At 39.1% G+C, this 18228-nt stretch overlaps 1 protein-coding gene across 1 annotated transcript; it reads right to left on the reverse strand.

The window, feature by feature from the left end:
• Positions 1-1482: 1482 nt before the first annotated feature.
• Positions 1483-10065, reverse strand: Xcr1 (X-C motif chemokine receptor 1). The gene is made up of 2 exons (XM_046437508.2): positions 9953-10065; positions 1483-5601 (listed from the first exon to the last, which is right to left on the reverse strand). The coding sequence occupies exon 2, from the start codon at positions 5577-5579 to the stop codon at positions 4569-4571; it is 1011 nt and encodes a 336-aa protein (XP_046293464.1). The 5' UTR covers positions 5580-5601; positions 9953-10065; the 3' UTR covers positions 1483-4568.
• Between the last annotated feature and the right edge of the window lie 8163 nt (positions 10066-18228).

The following is an 18228-nucleotide window of genomic DNA, read 5'->3' on the forward strand; positions in this document are numbered from 1 at the left end:
ACACCAGTCATATTGGATGAGGGGCCCATCCTATCACAGTGATCTTACCTTAACTCCATCTGCAATGACCTTATTTCCAAATAAAGTCATATGCAGAGAAACTGGGGGTTAGGACTTGAGTGTGAATGTGGGGGTAGAGGATGATGTGATTCAATCCGTAACATGCCCTAAGCTATAGATTTGTATCGCCTGAAGAACCTCATGGAAATGCAACCCACAATTTTGTTTTGAACTCAAATTATATTTAACATTGGGATACAGACTGGTGAGGGGGCAGGTGAAAGTGGGCAGGTATTTCCCCAAACTCCCACTGTTCATTGCAAAGTGCCTTGGAAGAGTCTTAATGTGTTTCAAGTGTGCATTGTGTGTGAACAAGTGTGTGAACAATCAAGCCAGGTCAATAGGGGTCACCAAGGTGGTTTGGGCAAAGAGACTCCTTTGAGCCTAGAGTAATCCTATGGAAACCTTTCCTCAAATAGGAATAATTGAAAGTAGCCAACTTGAGAGTGGGGTGATTCATCTTTGAGATCTCACTCTCCATAACCCGGGCTATGGTACTGCACAGAGCAGACACTCCACAAATGTGGCCAGGGACTGCCTGGAGGTCTCCATGCATCTCTCTCACTCTGCCTACTTCTCTGATCCCTGAAACCCTCCAGTGCCCACATCTTTCTTCCCTCTCACCCTGAGTGATGCCCAAGGCTGGTTTTCTGAAATGGTCAAAGTCAAGGAACCAGGTTCCCTGGGTTATCTTTTGGTTTCTCTGGTCACACTTCTTTGTGTAGAGAGGCCCATTGGGGGTGTAAAATGGGTTACCACAACCCCACATGTAAAATCCGATGTGGCCCATGGTGGAGAGAGCTCTGCACTCAGAATAACTCATTCAAGAGCTAGGAAGGCCCCTTTTCCTCTTCTAGAATTTCTTCCCAACCCTCAGAATATTCACAAGTTTCAGAATGCTGAAATTCCTGGTAGGATATAGTACTGTTCTTCCCATGATAGGACTGTGTCTCTGAAAGGTCTTTGTTTAGGCACAAACGGGTCATGAGACAGGAAAAAAATGGCTTGGACTTGAAGTCAGAAGACTTCAGTGTCAAGGTAGAGGAGAGATGGGAACAGGAAATTGAGTCCCAATGCACTCAAGACAGACTCAGTCACCTGAACAATTTCTCTTAAGAGCTAAGTGGAGCCAGTGTCCCCACCATTTCATCCCACCGGGCTTGTTCCACACCTAATGCTCCAGCTCCAAATCCAACCCAGGCCCTCTATAAGCAGAGAAGTTTCAAGAAACATAATGCTATAAGATGTACTTCATGTTTGAATAAATATATAAAAATATACTGTACTGTCATGTATTACTAAAAAGAACAACAACCAAAGAACCACAGTGCTCTTGGGTAGATAAAAGGAGACATAGCAGGGCTATGGATTCAGTGTTTGCTACCCAACTACAGTGACTTGAACTAAGACACCAGCCAGAAGTAAATGAACACAAGGTGATCTTTTACTTGTGCATATAAGCAGTGAAGCTTTTTGTTCTTATGAAATGATTGCATAGTAATTCATATTTATCCATGACAGACTGGTTTGCAAATTAAGCACTATACACACATGAATGACCTCATGCACATCCCCATGGTGTGGGTGAGTCTGTGTGTTGGCTTCTCTATAGTTTCACACGTGAGGAAACTGAGGCTCCAAGGTTGCAGTGGGTAAGGCAAATAGCTTGGCTTTGAGGTTTAGGTCCAGGGTTCAAATGCCATGAGTCTTCTCAGGCAGCTTATTTTGGGAATTTCTTCTAAGTTTTCCTTGTGGGGCTCTTTGTCCTTTCTCAGGCAGGTTTCACAAAGGAGAGCAGTCCGGCGGCATTCAGCAGAACTTAGTTCCAAATGAACCAGTCGATGTTTGAGGTGGTGGACCCTAGATAAAATGTTCATGAGAAGACCTGGTGTTGACCGGAAGACATCAGGGAGATAAGTGTGGAAAGAGGAAATGGAAGGATCAAAAAGCCAAAAGGGGGTCTGCTGCCCTTTCACTTGGCAAACCACAAACATTGCAGGTCACCGAGGAAGTTTCTAGAAACTGAGTGTGTGACCTCCAGGAGTTTTCACTCTAGCTAGAGCCGTTTGAGGTTGCCCTGGCTTGGAGACATGCTCTGTTTCAGAGATCATTGAGGCTGGTCTCTTCCTGGTTCTGTCTGGGGGAGTGTGAAACAGGAAATTCTGGGAAAAGGTCTTCCCTTAGGGAACACTGTGGATTTGTTTGTTTCAGGAGCAGTAAGAGGGCTTAGCTCTGACCCCCACAGACAATCTTGTTATCTCCTTCCATCTGTGGTTTCTTCCCTCAGTGATGAGCGATCACCTCATCTAGGGGCTAGTTAGCACCTTGTCCCTTCACTGTGACAGCACCACACAATCCTCTCCATCAGGTGCTACTGGCTATATTGTTATTAAACTAGACCCTTGCTGCTCTTCCCTAGGCAGGTCTGCTAGTCTCCTCTGAGCTAGCCACCCCAAAGCACATAGATCATTAAAATTGTAGCTAGGACTGAAAGGGAAATTGCCTGGTAATCTCTAGTCTCCAGATGAGGGTTATGTTAGATACTTACTTAAAAAGCATATATAGAGTGCCTTCTGGGTAAAAAGTCCTACTCAAAAGAGAGTGTGAAAGAATTCGGAGGCCTCATTCAATTGCAGCCACATGATCCTAACTGGGGTACATGTCAGAATTATATAAGGATCTTTCCCCAACACCCACTCCAGCGCTGAATCAGGTTACCATATCCGGTTCAGGTCTTTGTGGTATATAGAAGTTTAGAGAGTGACTTGTATCTATGCCTTGATGTGTGAAGCGAAGGGACCCAAGTAGACCTGCAGACCACTAACTGGAAGGCAAGTTAGGGAATATCCATTGCCACAGAGGGCAAAGCAAAGAGAGGGACAAGCAATGTGCTCTGAGTCTTGCCTAGGAAAGAGGGTTAATATTCATCAAGAAGGAACATGGGGCAAAGAAGGTAAAGTGTGCCCTGTGGCCTGGCCCTCCAAAGAGCATAAATCCGAAGGATTTATGTCTTGTCATTCTTTGCTCTCCGTGATAGAACACCAGGGCTCAAGAACAGTTTCCTGCCCTCATGCAGTCTCTAGTCCGATGAGACAGTGAGAGAAGACATTCATGTGCCCAACTACAACACAAGATGGGGAGGGACAAATGCTACTTGAAAGGGCTACTTGAAAGTGCCATAGCAACCCAGAATGTGCCCTTCTGATTTGCAGGCTGGGGAAGGATTCCTGGAGGAGCTGGTCTTTGAGCCGGGTCTTAGAGGCCAGAGAGGAGAAGGACATGAACTCGAGGCCCAGATGAAAGTGTGACACATCTCCAAAGGCAGAAGACTGAGGAGAAGGGTGTGTGGAAGAAGGCCCGTGGGCTTCTGTGGTTGGATATGAAGCATCTTGGGGGCAGGGGACTTAGAGTGGTATAAGAATGGAAGAGTGGTTACCAGATTATGGAGGCTTTGAATGTCTTGCTAAGGTGTTTGCACTTTATTTGTAAGTCATGAGGAGTCAATGAGGTTTTGAGAGGACCAACAGGAAGAGGAGGAGGATTGAGGCCATTTCAGGGATGAAGTCACGGGTGCAATGGCAAGAACAACACTGCGAATCACTGGGAAGACAGAATGCATAGGACCTGGCTGTGAGGGTTTAAGAAAATGCAGGGTTCCAAGAGGACTCAGGGTTTGGAGTGTGGACCATGAAAGAAAGCTGGTACCATCAACCGAGCAGGAAGTGGATATTTTGAGTGGAAAGTGACCAGTGTGAAGTCATCTTTCCCTCCACTTGGAAGGGACAAGATGTTGGAGGAATGTTCCATCTGCATGCCTTTGCCAATGTGGGGTTTACTCATCTGGGACTCCAGGGTTCGGTCACTGGCACCTGAAGGTTAGCATATACCCTGTTCATCTTTGTATCTTCTAAATACTTGGTGCAGAAGGCACCACATATAATATTTATTCCTTCAGTATTCATGAGCTAGATGTTGAAGATCCAGTTTATGTGGTAGGAGCTGGAGCCAGGATACAGAACTATCTTCAGCCTCGTTTTGGGTTTTTAGAATCCAGGTTTCATTGGGATTGTGCTTATTTGAGGATGTGGTTACTCTTGTCCTGCAGACAGTCACTGGGAAATACAAAGCCAGCTCCCTCCAAAGTGAACAAATCAACTGGGACTTCCCTATAGCCAAGGAAGGGGGAGACTGTCTTGCCAACAACCTGCATTGCAAAATCATCACACACGTTGAGCTTGAGGCTCTCCTTTCCTAAAATTCTTTCATGGTTTGGAACATTCTGACCAAGTGAGTAATTGATATCTAAGTGAAAGAATGAATGATGAAATCAGAGTGCAATGACCATATAAAATGTTCAGGTGGGAAGCCATTTTCCTACAGAGGGAGGCATGACCTTCTTCCTCGCCACCCTGCAGTGGTATGTGGCATCTCCATTGTTAGTCTTCCTGGTCACCTTCTTCTTACTCCCAGTTTCCCTGTCCACCTCCACACTCACCATCCAACTGTCCTCAGTAGAAGGAGGGGCCCTCATAAGTAAAAGCACCAGGAGAACGGAGGTATGGGCTAGAGCTGGATATCTGCTCCCGGCACAACCAGACCTGCCGGAGGAGATTTTTGAGGTGCTTGCGGAACTTAACTCCCACAAAGACGTAGAGCACCGGGTTAAAGCAGCAGTGGGAGAAGGCCAAATTTTTGCAGATGATCATGGCGAAATCCAGCCGCAAGATGACCTCACAACTCTGGATGACGTTGATTTTCAAGAGTGTCTGCAGAAATAGAAGGAGGTTGTAGGGAGCCCAGCTAAAGAAGTATGCCATCACAACGGTGAAGATGAGCCTCACCGTCCTGTGACGCTGTTTGGACCTTGAGCGGAGCAGGGTCCTGAGAATCTGTATGTTGCAAAACAGGACGATCCCCATGGAGATCAAGAAGAAGATGTTGTGCTGGTAGACAGATGCTAGGAAGCCCTGGGTTTCAAAATAATCACACTCCAAGGAAATCACCTCGTGGAAGATGGCCTCAGGGATGGAGGACAGGATGCTGGCTGCCCACACAGCTGTGACTATCAGCACACGGCAGCGGAGAGTAGAGACACCCAGGGTCGAGATGGGGTTCACCACAGACAGATAGCGGTGAATGGTCATGATGGTGAGGAAGAAGATGCTACTGTACAGGCTGATGGAGAAGATCATGCTGAGAAACTTGCAGAGGAAATCTCCCAGCACCCAACCCTGGTGGTAGGCTAAGATCCACACCGGCAACAACCAGGAGAACATCAGGTCTGAGAGGCACAGGTTGAGGATGAAGATGTTGGTGAGGGACTCTAGGCTTTCATACTTCACCAGGACCCACAACACCAGGCTGTTGCCCACCAGACTGAGGAGCAACACCAGGCAATACAAGATGGTGGTGGCAAAGGTGTCAAGTATCATGTTCCTCTCGCACAGAATGCTCTGAGAATCATAATCAAAATCGGTAGTTGAAGGCTCAGATATGGTTGAGGACTCCATCTGGACCATATAGCAGGAACTCTGAGAGCATCTGAAATGATAGGCATGTGGAGTTTAAAGCCATGTAGAGGGGGTAGAGATCAATAGGGCCCATGTTACAAAAAAGTGGGTCCAGAGCTCAGGTGCCATTGGTGAATTGTTCATAATGAGATTAGGAATTGTGCTAGAATATAATCACTAAGCATATGGGTTAATCTGGTTAACATTGTTCTTTTCCATAGTAAGAATTTCTTAATGAAAGAAGCAGTGCATTCATTTACAATCTGTCACAGCCTCCTTTCTCTTTGCAGATGGGCACTTGAGCAACCCTAAGCTAGATGGATCTCCCAGCTGATGATCAAGAAAGAGCAGTGGAACTGGATTAGAAGGCTTGAGATCAAACTGGGCTCCATTACTGTGCTCTTGGACAAGTTATATAAGGCTTTCTGAGCCTTATTTCCATATCTACAAAACAAGCTAATGATCCCAGAGTGATTCTTTCATTTATTCAACGAATATCTACTGAGCATTTTCCATCCTAGCCTTCCTCCCTCCCCTTTCCTCTTCCTCCCTCTCATAAAGTACCTGAACCATGATGTCAAGATTCCTTTCAGGGAATGTACTGTCTTCTAGAACAGCCACAGAAAGTGAGGTCACAGACATAGTAAAATAATCTCCATACTACAAGGAATGTTCAGATTCTAAGAGACTGGATCTTTGTTAACACAGAGGATTAACTCTCCAAGCAGAAAGTGTCATCATTAGAGAGTTTGGTTGACAGTACATCATACAGATGTAGGAAAGTGACAACATCCTAAGTGTCCAGTAGCAATGGAGGAGGAGAATGGATAAGAAAACTGTATTGAGTCAAACTCATTCAATCCTCTATGCTCGTGAGGCATTAGAAATAGACTAGAAGGCTGAGGAGAGAAAGTGATGGGAAAGGCTAGAATTTTCATTGAGGCAGGTGGATAAAGCTGTTGAACCTAAAGAGAAGGAGGGCATAGAAGAGCTGTCTGAGCCGGATAAGAGAGTTCCCATCATCTACTATGTTCCAAGCACTGTGCTCTCACACTATACTGAACTGTTCATATTATGCCCTATTTTAAAAGAGAGGACACTGAGGCTCATGAGTAATAAATAATCTCTATCCACAAGAAGCTTATAGCGTAGAATGAAACAGAAATTAGACAAATATCTTGGATTTTCTATTGTGTGATGGGTTGGAAATGGAGGTCTCTCTGAACAGAGGCCTTGTGAAAGCATGCTTCATATCATACAGGTGACCACCAAATCTGTGGTCATAACTCTCATCTTCCCCTGACCCATGGAACCCTGATCCGTTTTCTTAACACCAACACTCCAGCTTTGTGGTTGAGAATTTCTTAAAATTAAATAGTCTCTTCCAAGAAAGAAGATTTCTCCCTCCCTCTTTATTTTAATTGACTGGAAAAAAACCAAGTTGTTTTGTAAACTTAGTGTTTTCTACATCTCTCACAAATACAGAGCAGAGATGAGTTGACCTTCTTGGGTGCTGATTCATATTGCCTGTGTCACTGAGGAGAATTAATCACACACTTCTATTCTCAGTGGAGATCGCACTTCTTTTCTCAGTTCTCCGGAATAAAAGAAATTCTGAGCTGGTCTGGATAACAGGGATCCACTTGTCCATCCAATTAACTTCCATTACTCTCTACCTTACTCATTTTTTTTTTTTCTGAAATGATGGTCCTGAATCATTCATCTCAGATGGGTTGGTAAGATGACTTCCACCAAGTTCTTAAGTTCTGAATTATTTATCATGTAGCAGATAACATATAACTGGGTTCTGCTTTTGGTGACAGCTGAGTAAGCTCCTATGTAACCAATACTTCTATAAGTAAGAACTGTGAGTCCTGGACCAAAAACCCACTCACTTACTCATTCACTAGCTTAACAAGTACAAAAGTTCTTGATGGGACTGAGGAATCATGAAAGTAGTGACTACTGAAGGGGGTTAGGCATTTGAAAGAGGAAAACAACTGGATGATGCTGAGCAAGATTCCCAGGTTTATGGCTTTGGCCTGAGGGCAGGACCTGATCATGGGTGACAACTAAACTCTAGTAGAATACTTACAATGTTTTCTGTTTTGAAGAAGCAGGGGTCCAAATTTTAGACCAACTACAGGTTCTGGAAAGTGAGGAGGTAAATCACAGAAAATTTAGAGAATGAGAGCCCGAATTCTGTGTATGTACTCTGCCCAGATGTTTGGCTGACCTCTGAACCGGGAATGTACCAGTGAGAGCTAAAAGATCTGAATTGAGACTTACTGCCACTACTCTCAGTGGAGGCAGAGCTTAAGAGTTTTAACCTACTGATGTAATGACTGCTCAATCAACAATCAATCAACACTTTTCAGAAGAATAAAACGGAATCCAGAGTCTCCACAATATAGCAATCATAACATTCAGGGTATGATATATGCAGCCTCTGAAGAAATAGGAAACCATGACCCATACTCAATAGAAAAGACAAAAATTGACTCTGAGATGAGGCACACGTTGGAATTTGTAAATAAAGATCAAAATGTATATATTATAACTGTGCTCAAGAAAATAAAGAAAAATATATTCACAATAAATGGAATGATAAGAATGTGAGCAAAGAAGTTATATAAAAGGTCTGAAAGAAATTAGAAATCATTAGCAATAAGAGAGCTATAAAAGGTTCAACAATCTGGAAATATGACAATATACTTCTAACGAATCTATGAGTGAAAGAAGACATCAAAAGGCAAAATTTAAAATATTTTGAAGTGAAAGTAATGAAAATACCACATGTCAAATCATGGGATAGAACAAAAGCAGGGCTTGAATAGAAATGTATGGCTTTAAATGTTTATATTAGAAAGAATAAAGATCTAAAATCAGACCTCAATGACTTAAGAAGCTAGAAAAAAAGAGTAAATTCAGCTCCAAGTAAGTAGAAAGAAGGAATAATGAAAATAAAAGCAGAAATTAAAAAGAGATAAAATGAACAAAAGTTGATTGAAGCAAATTTTAAAAATTAATAAAACTTAGCTAGACTGATCAAGGACAAATACAAATTTTTAAACAGAAGGATTATTGCTACAGATCTTACAGACCTTTAAAAGAATAATAAAGAACTATTATGATCAATTTTATATTAATAAATTCAACAATTTAAATAAAACAGACAAATTTCTTTAAAAATTCAATGTACCAAAACTGACATGAGATGATATATATGGAAAATCTGAATAATCTTGCCTTTATAATAGTAATATAATTAACTATAAAAAAGTTACCACAAAGAAAACTCCAGAATGAGATGGTTTTCTAAAGTTTTTTTTTTCAAACAATTGAGGAAGAAATAACATCAATCTTATACAATCATCTGAAATAGAGGATAAAATCCTTTCATCTTATTTTATGAAATTAACATAACCCTGATACTAAAATCATTTCAAAAATTATAATAAGTGAAGACTGTAGACCAATAATTCTCATGAACACAAACACATAAATTCTTGCAAAATATTAGTAAATAAAATCCAGCAATATGTTTTAAAAGGATAATGCAACATGACCAAGTGGGGTTTAATCCTAGAAGTGTGAGTTTGCTTTAATATTTGAATACTAATCAATTTAAGTCATTGTATTAACAGAACAGAGACAAAACTGGGGTGATCTTCTTTGATCAATGCAGAAAAACATCTGGCAAACTTCAGCACCCACTCATAAAGACGGTATTGAGCATCCACAAAACCATATTCTTTTTCTGTTGGTTAGTAATTCATTTATTCAAAAACTTCAGAGACAATCATGTTCTGCACCTGGAAGGCTCTAGGCTACAAAGGAGAATAAGACCAAATCCCAAACTTTTCCAAGTTACTTTCTAAGGGTTTGGCTCTCCTTGATGGTCATCCCTCCTCCTCCCCATGTCCATGATCCAACTATGAACTGAATTTTCTGGCCTGTGATAGAATTTGGATTGAGAAACACAGCTCTCAATTATACTACTACTACTACTATGACTAATAATAATAATAATAATAACAACAACAACAACAACAACAACAACAAAAGACCTTACAGAAAGACTGGTAGTCAAAGAAATACCTCCACTTCCTTCAGCAAAAGGTAAAGAAAGACATTATATATATGAGTTCCATTAAAGAATGGTCCACAGATGACCTCTAAAAGAGAATGCAGTTTTTTGGAAATCCCATATGAAAAGACTCAAGAGGTTCTGGGGTGGGGGTGGCTCAGAAATCTGCCTAGTTTCCTAGTCTGCCATCAAAACCTTAGAAAGTCTATGCCCATCAAAGCTTAAGAATCCCTGGCATAGTTTATAAAATCAGAGGAAAATATAAATTTAAAATGTCTATAAGGGAACTCACCTGAATGTACACCTCTTTACATGTGAAGCAGAAATGGTACTTCTTTTTTTCAAATTTCACTTATTAAATGCCTGCTATTTGGCCCATAGCCCAGTTGTGTTAGGGAAGTACAACAGCGGGCTGGGGATATAGCTCAGTAGGTAGAGTGCTTGTTTTGCATGCATGAGGGCCCTGGGTTCAATCCCTAGCACCACAAAACAAAATAAAACAACAACAAGTTGTTGACCGTACCTCATGACATCTGCCGGTAGACATACTGTCTTCATGGTATGATCACTGCGTCCTGTTTCTTCAGGTCAAAAATATGTTTATAATCTTTCATTTCATAATCATTGAAGATATAATTCTGTGCCTTATGCTCTTTAAAAGGCAGAGCTGCAATATATTCACCAGTGGCATATGGATGCATAGCATTCTTCTCATGTATTGAGAGTCATGAGCCTAGAATTTCAGTGCACATGCCCTGGCAATATATTTCCAAAAGTTAGCTTGCATGGTTTGTTAGAGAACTGGAGTTCTAAAGGTATGCACATCTTGTATGGGTGGCACTGGGGATGGTGTGTCAGACAACGAAAGCAATCATAGTGGTGCAGAATCTTCAGACACAGAAGGTTAAATTTTGTTAAGTTCATACTTTGCCACACTATGGTAAATTTCCTCAGGTGTAACATTTTCAACTAAAATGCACAAATCAATAAAATCTACATTAACTAATGTGTTAACTTTTTTATTTTTAGACTGGAAAGATGTTCGCTAAACTGTCATGAAGAAATTATGTGCCTCCATTTGGACTATTCAATTTTAACATACATTCAGAGTTATTTGATTTGAATTGTATCATGACATATGATGTCGGGAATCTTTTCACTGGCTTTTTTGTCATTCATGCATCCTCTGTGGTAAAGTGTTTGTTCAAATTTTTTGCCCATTTTAAAGAGAACCACCACTTTAATAATATTGAGTCTTCTTATCCCTGAACATGGAATATCTTCCTGTTTGTTAAGATATTTTTTAAACTTCTTTCACAAAGTTTTTTGGTCTTCTGGATGTAGATCCTGTACCTGTTTTGCTAAATTAATGCCTAAGCATTTCATTTTTTGGTGCTATTATAAATAGTAGTGCTTCTGCTTTCAAATTCCAATTGCTCATTGCTGATATTTAGAAAAGTAATGGACTCTTTGTAGACAAACCTTATATATCCTGCAGCTTCACTATAATTACTGATAATTTCCAGGAGTTACTTACTAATTTAATTTTTGTTATTGATTCTTTAGAACTTTATCTAGAGAAAAATAATGTCATTAACAAACAAAGATATTTTCATTTCTTCTTTCTAAATCTTTAGTCCTTTTATTTCCTTCTCAATATTGAATAGGAACAGTGAGAAGGGACATACTTGCTACACTCCCATTCTTAGGAGGAAAGCATCCAGTTTCTCACCATTAAGAATGATGTTAGTTGTAGGAATGTTTGAATTTTTTTTATTAACTTGAGGAAGTTCCCACATATTCCAAGTTTGCTGAGGGCTTTTTAAAAATCATGAGTGATTAGAAAAAAATTGGTTAAATGATTTCCTGCATCTATTGATATGATCATCTGTTTTTTTCTTCTTTAGTTTGCTAATGTGATAGATGACCCCACTTGATTTTCAAATTCTGAATGAGCTTTGCATACCTAGAATACATCTCAGTTGATCATAGGTGTAATTCTCTTAACACATTTTTGGATTTTGTTTGATTCTATATTTTGAGGACTTTTGCATCTATATTTATGAGAGATACTCTTCTGTACTTTTTCTTTCTTTTAATGTCTGCATATGGTTTGATATTAGGGTAATGCTGACCTCAGAATGAATTGGTAAACATTCCTCCTGCTTTTATTTTTTGGAAGAGAATATAGAGAATTGTTACCATTTGTTTCTTAAATTCACCAGTGAAACCATATGTGCCTGTTGCTCTTTTGGAAATTTATTAATTATTGATTCTATTTTTTAAATAGACACAGCCCTACCCAAATTGTATATTTTTCTTTTAGTGGTTTTGGTAGTTTGTGTTTTTCAAGGAATTGGTTCATTTAATTTCAGTTATGAAATCGGTGGGCATAGGGTTGTCCAAAATATTTGTTTATTATTCTTTTAATGTCCATGGGTTCAGTGGTGATGTTACTGACTGTTAGTAATTTGTGTCTTTTCTTTTTCTTTGTTAGCAGGACCAACAGTTTATCAATTTTATTGATATTGTTCAAATAGCCATGTTTTAATTTCATTTATTTTTCTGTTGATATCCTATTTTTTATTTTATTGACAACTTATAGAATTGGAGGAAATTCAATAAGTGTGTGTGTGTATGTGTGCGTGCTTGTACATATATATATACACACATATATGAATGAATGAATTATGTATGTATTACTGAATTATTTATCTGAATTTATTGATGCACAGAATATATAAAAATCCTATAACTCAACAACAATAAAACAGACAATTCAATTAAAATGTGGGCAAAGGACTTGAATAGGCTTTTCTCCAAAGGCATACAAATGAAGAGCAAGCACAAGAAAAGGCATTCAACATAATTAGTCACCAGGAAAATGCAAATAAATCACAGTGAGATACCATTTCATACATCAGGATGGTTATATAAAAAACAGAAAATAATAAGTGTTGGGAAAGGTGTGTGGAAATTGGAACACACATGAAAAAACAGATAGTTTTATTTTTTTCTTTCCAATTTGGATGCCTTTTGTTTATTTTTATTGTCTAATTGATCTGGTTTGAACTTCCAGTACCATGTTGAATAGGAGTAGTGCAAGTGCATTTTGCTTAATTCCTCTATAATTATTTTTTTCCCATTTTAAGCTATTTCAAATAGTACTTTTTCTCTTTCACTAATTGTTGTCGGTAAAGAGAAAAATATTTGGTTTTTTTTGGGGAAAAAAGATGTACTAAGAAGTGAGGTCAGACAAAGCTTAGGAAACCACTGGTGATCTTAGGCAGTGGAAATTCAGCAGGATGGTGCACAGTGAACCAAAATATGAAAGGGACATTAGGAAATGCAGAACATTAGGTTTTGAGACGTATAGTAGAAATGAAAGTGTGAAGTCTTTTAGAAAGTAGGGTAGAAATGGGCCATAGCCATAGGCAAAAGAAAGGTTATTTTTTTTTCTCCTTTTTTGTTCATTTGTTTGTTTTTCCTGAAAGAGGACTCATTTCCCGACACTTATTATGTATTTATACATACATCATTCGTTCATTCATATATGTTTTTCCTGAAAGAGGTGGGAAAAGAGATTCAAAGGTTTAAAGCTGAGAAAAAGAAAACAAAAACAGTGAATCCTCATTCATAAAATATATTTTGTTTCCATCTTAAAAAAAAAAGTAGTGTAAATGGACATCCATGTCTTGTTCCTGATCTTAGAGAAATGAACTTTTAATCTTTTTTCCCTGATTATAATATTAGCTGATGGTTTTTCACATATGACTTTTATCATGTTGAGGATTTTCCCTTCTAGTTCTAGTTTTTTGAGTGTTCTTGGCCATGAAATTGTATTTGATTGTGTCCAGTTCTTTACATCAGTTTTGATGGTCATGTTTTTTCTGCTTCAGATAAGCTGATCAATATTCACCAGTTTGGGGAGCAGTGGTTTGTTCTGTGACTTCAATTCTGCAATGGATCTAAGAAAAGTAATTGATTCTCAGTTTATTCAGCTTTTTTATTATTGCAAGGGCTGGAGTAATGACTTCCAAACTCTTTACATGTTGGAGTTGAAATTGGAGTGCTTCCATAATTAACATTTTAGTTTATATCTTTTCCAAGTAATTCCTACCCTTGTAAAAACTTTTACATATTCAAATACAGTTGCACAGTGTTTATTACAAAAATGGGATCATTTTATGCAGATTTATCTATCTTTTGTTTTCCCCTTAAACAAAATGGCATGAACATATTTCTAAGTCCTTTATATTATTCTTAAGAGCTAAAAAAGTATTCCACTGTGTTTCAGTGTTATGCTTTACCCATTTCTTCATGGATAAACATCTAGCCTGTTTCCAATTTTTAAAATTGCCATGATGCTACAGGGGGCATCTATGTACATATATCTTTAATGCCCTGATGTTAATGCTTCTGTAGGACTGACTTCTCAAAGCAGAGGATTAATGGGTCATAAGATAAATAAATTTTCCATTTTTTTAGATATAGCCAAAATTGTCCTCTAAAATGGTTATTTATTTTCATTTCCACAATTATGTATAAGAGTTCCCATTTCCATGTACTTGGTCAAAATCAGATGTTATTAAACTTTTAAAATATCAGTTTTCTGAAAGGAAAATAGGAGTATCGTGTTGTTTTGATTTAAATTATATACAATTTTGAGAATGGGCTTTTCCTCCAAAGATTTATTGGCCAATTGAATATGTTCATGAGGGTTTCTACGTGTTTTAATTGCTCTTTGCCAAGGTGGATAATATTGAGAGGACTCATATTGAAGTGTTCAGCAACTATTTATTCCTTAAAGATGAAACTAAGCTGTTTATAACTCCTCACATTTGGTTTCAGTATGAAAAATATTCATGTTCTTGCCTTAAACAGAAAGTTCTAGAACACTGTACAAAAGTGTAACTTAACTTCTGCCTTCATCAGACTTAATATGCAGAAATGGAAGTCCAATCCCAGGGACATCACAGTGTGGACAGGGGCCCAGTTGCCATAGGTAAGAGCTGAACTCATTTGTGGGGAAGTGAAATTCAGGGATCATTTGTGGGGAAGTGAAATTCAGGGATCATTTGTGGGGAAGTGAAATTCAGGGAAGAGACAAGGCCTCAGAGATAGCTGGCATTAGCCTTGGGATGGTGCCATTGGCAGGAAATAATCGATTGCTATTGACATTGGAACTGCTGGCCCTAGGTCCCCAGGGTCTAATTGAACCAACCTTCAACAAGGTACATGATTCTGCTTGAGTTGCAGGTACATGATTCTGCTTGAGTTGCAGCCCAATGCACAATGGGTCCAGCCATAGGCATATTGTCACATTAAAGGTCTTGCAGCTTTGGGAGCCCTTGGAAATGGCATCTTGGTCTTGCAGGGCAGTGTGTTCATGGGGCCTCTGTAGGCATGAGAGCAGCCTCCGATGGTTGTTCAGGCCAAAGATACTATTGAAAGGTTAGAAGGTAAGAACCCCACAGCTTTTTTGATGACAGCACAGGAGATCTCTTCAGGTACCTCCTCCTTAACTGAAGAAGTTTTGAGTGATGGGGATAGTGAGGACAAGAGCTGAGGTCCTGACATGGTTGTGTGCGTGGGGGCCATTTGAGTCTGGACTATCAGGTTAGTGTTATTTATTGGCAATGTTATATTGGAGAGCTTGAAATCCTTCTAGTTATGCCAGAGTCTGGGGTAGGTTTAGATCTATAGAAGAATGCTAAGTAGTCTTAGCTTTGAGAGTTATAGAAAGACTTGACTCTAGAAGGGTCACTGTATATCAATGCACAACAGTTATCCCGAGTTCTTTTTACAATTAAATTACCTTACTATTATTGAATAGGTAATACAGTCCCAAAGTCATTGTGAAATCATTCATCAAAATCAAAGGTGTAAATTAAAAAATCAGGAATCCATGACTCCATATTGATAATATGTTAAGTAAAAGAAAAAACGAGAGGGGAAGGTTCTGTTCACAGGGAAATGCCAGGGGCTAGCAGATAATTTTGGGTGAAGAATTGGAACTGGGCTTAAAATGTTTGTATAAGTTTCTTATTAATTATCAGGCCAAAAAAACATTACCTATAATTGGAAAGACTAGATCAGGTGATTATCTGCCCCACATGAAGGAAAATATGGACATCATGTGTTTCCATATGTGATGTCCCCCTAAGAAGAACACAACACTTCTCGTATAATATTCAGCCAGGGATGCATAATCTGAATATAAAGTTGATGAATCATCAGACAAGCCTAAAATGTGGTCTATTCTATTAAAAAAGGTTGAGGTGAGGAGGCTCTATTTCTCAGAAATGGCAATGTCAAAAACAATAGCAACAAACTAAATAAAGAAGGATGAGGAGCTATTTCATATTAAAGGAGATAAAGAGACAAGATGAATATAAGACATGACCCAACACTGGGTTCTGTAGTAGAAGAATAAAAATATTATAAAGAACATGTTTGGATCACCTGAAGAAAACTGGAATATCAATGATTGGTTAGAGGAAAGTTTTATGTCAATGTTGAATTTACTAGGCTTCAGTAAGAACTTGGATGAACTTTAAATAGCTATGTGAGAATACTACTATCCTTAAGAAATACATACTGAAACATTTAAGGATAAAACAACATGGCTATACAGTTTTTCTTCATATGACTTAGGAAAAGAAAGGCAGCACATATGATAAAGCCAGTTGGTAAAATGTTAACAATAGAAGATCCATGAGAAAAATACATTATGCTATTTGTATTCTTCCTTTTTTAAAAGATTAAAATGGTGAAGTTTATTTTTTCTGTGACAAGTTGCACTCAAATCAATGCCCAGGTCATACTTTCTAGGCTGGCCCAGGGATCAGGCTTAAAATCTTACACCTGTCCTTGCCCTTGTTCTAATTTGGTCCTCTGCAATGCTGTATTATTCTTATAACTGTTCTCTGTTTGAAATTATTTTTAAATTAATAGTTAAAAATTCATAAAGTCAAAGATATACAGAGCAAAATTTTACTTCTAATCCTGCTTCCCCAGTCCCTCTACTTTTATTCATTCTTGTGTTCCCTGCCCAAATTTCTTTTTGTAAATACAAGTAACCATGAATAAATTTGCCCAGTTGACTTTTGCACAATCTAGAGACTTTCAACCTGCTCCAATGATATTACCTTTTTTTCCCCCTCTATTTTCTATAGAAGTCTTTTTCCTTAGCATGATGTACAGGAACTTTCCCCCTGCACTGAGTCATGAAGACATCTTCCCTTACCAGCACTAAAGGGTGAGTGCTGCACCTGATTTGTTCTGAGAAATGCTGTCCCTGAAGAAAGAAGTGGTCTACAGATGTGGATCTGCTGGATCTGCCTGGAAGCCAATGATCAGCCAAGAGCAGGAACAACTGACCTAAAGAAATCTATCATTGGTAGAAACTTTAGCTGATAAGGCATCTATAACTTAATATGGGGAGAAGAGTGTTTCTCTTAAGTCATAACCCTTGGTGTTCTCTGAAGTATAAAGTTCAGGGAAGGAAGGAGTAGACATGATGTCCCGGGGGCTCTCTAGACCCTGATTCCAAAACTCCAAGGTGCCTAAGGCAGTCATGATCATTGCTTATCCAGCAAGAGGGTCATGTAGAAATATGGATTTAGGAGTCACCACCACGCTACCAGGCACTGACGTGACCAGACTTCATGATGACATTAGGAGGAAGGAGCTATTAATATCGAATTTTACAGATGAGCCAGGAAACTTGTCCAGAGGGTAAAGTCACTTGCCCACAGTTAAATAGGAGGAACATGGTGGCCCAAGTGGGATTTGACCCAGCTTATCTGTCTTCAAAGTCTCAGGTTTCTGGAGGACGGCTTGGTTTTTGGTGAGCCATACTTCTTCCCCAGATTGGTTGTAGGGTTGAGAGTGGGTCCATGAAGCAATCGCTGACTTCTTGGACTTGGATAGATGGTGCCCCTCCACTATTTCCCTTCCTTCCTGGTGTGGGTGAGTCCTCATGTATGTATCACATTAACATTTCAAGATTTCATTTCAGTGCCCCCCCCCACAAAATTTCTGACATCACAACAAGCAAAGGATTATTTGATGATACACGTAAAATTTGGAGGTATGGCACAACCATTCTGGAAAACAGATTGGCAGTATAAAAGCTAAACACACACTATGTGACCCAGTCATGTAGCTCCTAGGTATTTACTCGAGAGAACCAAAAACGATGTTCATGCAAAAATTTGTTCCTGAATAATTACAGCTGCTTTATTTGTAATAGTGCAAAACCTGAAGCAGCCTGAGCTTTCATCATTGGGCGAATGGATGAATCAACTGTAGAATATTCATGCAGTGAAATGTACTTAGCATTAAAAAAGCAACAGACTGTTCACCAAGTGGCAACATGGATGGATCTCAGAATAATTATGCTGAATGTAAGAAGCGAGAGAGCATGCATGCTGTATTATTCCATCTATATAAAGTTCTAGAAAGTGTGAATTAATCTATAGTGACAAGATCAGTGATTGCCTGGGGGTGGGGCGGAAGGGAGGGATTGCCAAAGGGCATAAGAAAACTTTTTGAGGTGATGAA

Source organism: Marmota monax, unplaced genomic scaffold (assembly GCF_021218885.2).
Source record: "Marmota monax isolate L192 unplaced genomic scaffold, Marmota_monax_Labrador192_F-V1.1 WCK01_AAM20220418_F8-fsc00021, whole genome shotgun sequence".
Classification (NCBI taxonomy): Eukaryota; Metazoa; Chordata; class Mammalia; order Rodentia; family Sciuridae; genus Marmota; species Marmota monax.

Excerpts from the sequence above, each read along its gene's own strand:
- Xcr1 (XM_046437508.2), bottom strand. The coding sequence starts at position 5,579 with ATGGTCCAGATGGAGTCCTCAACCATATCTGAGCCTTCAACTACCGAT.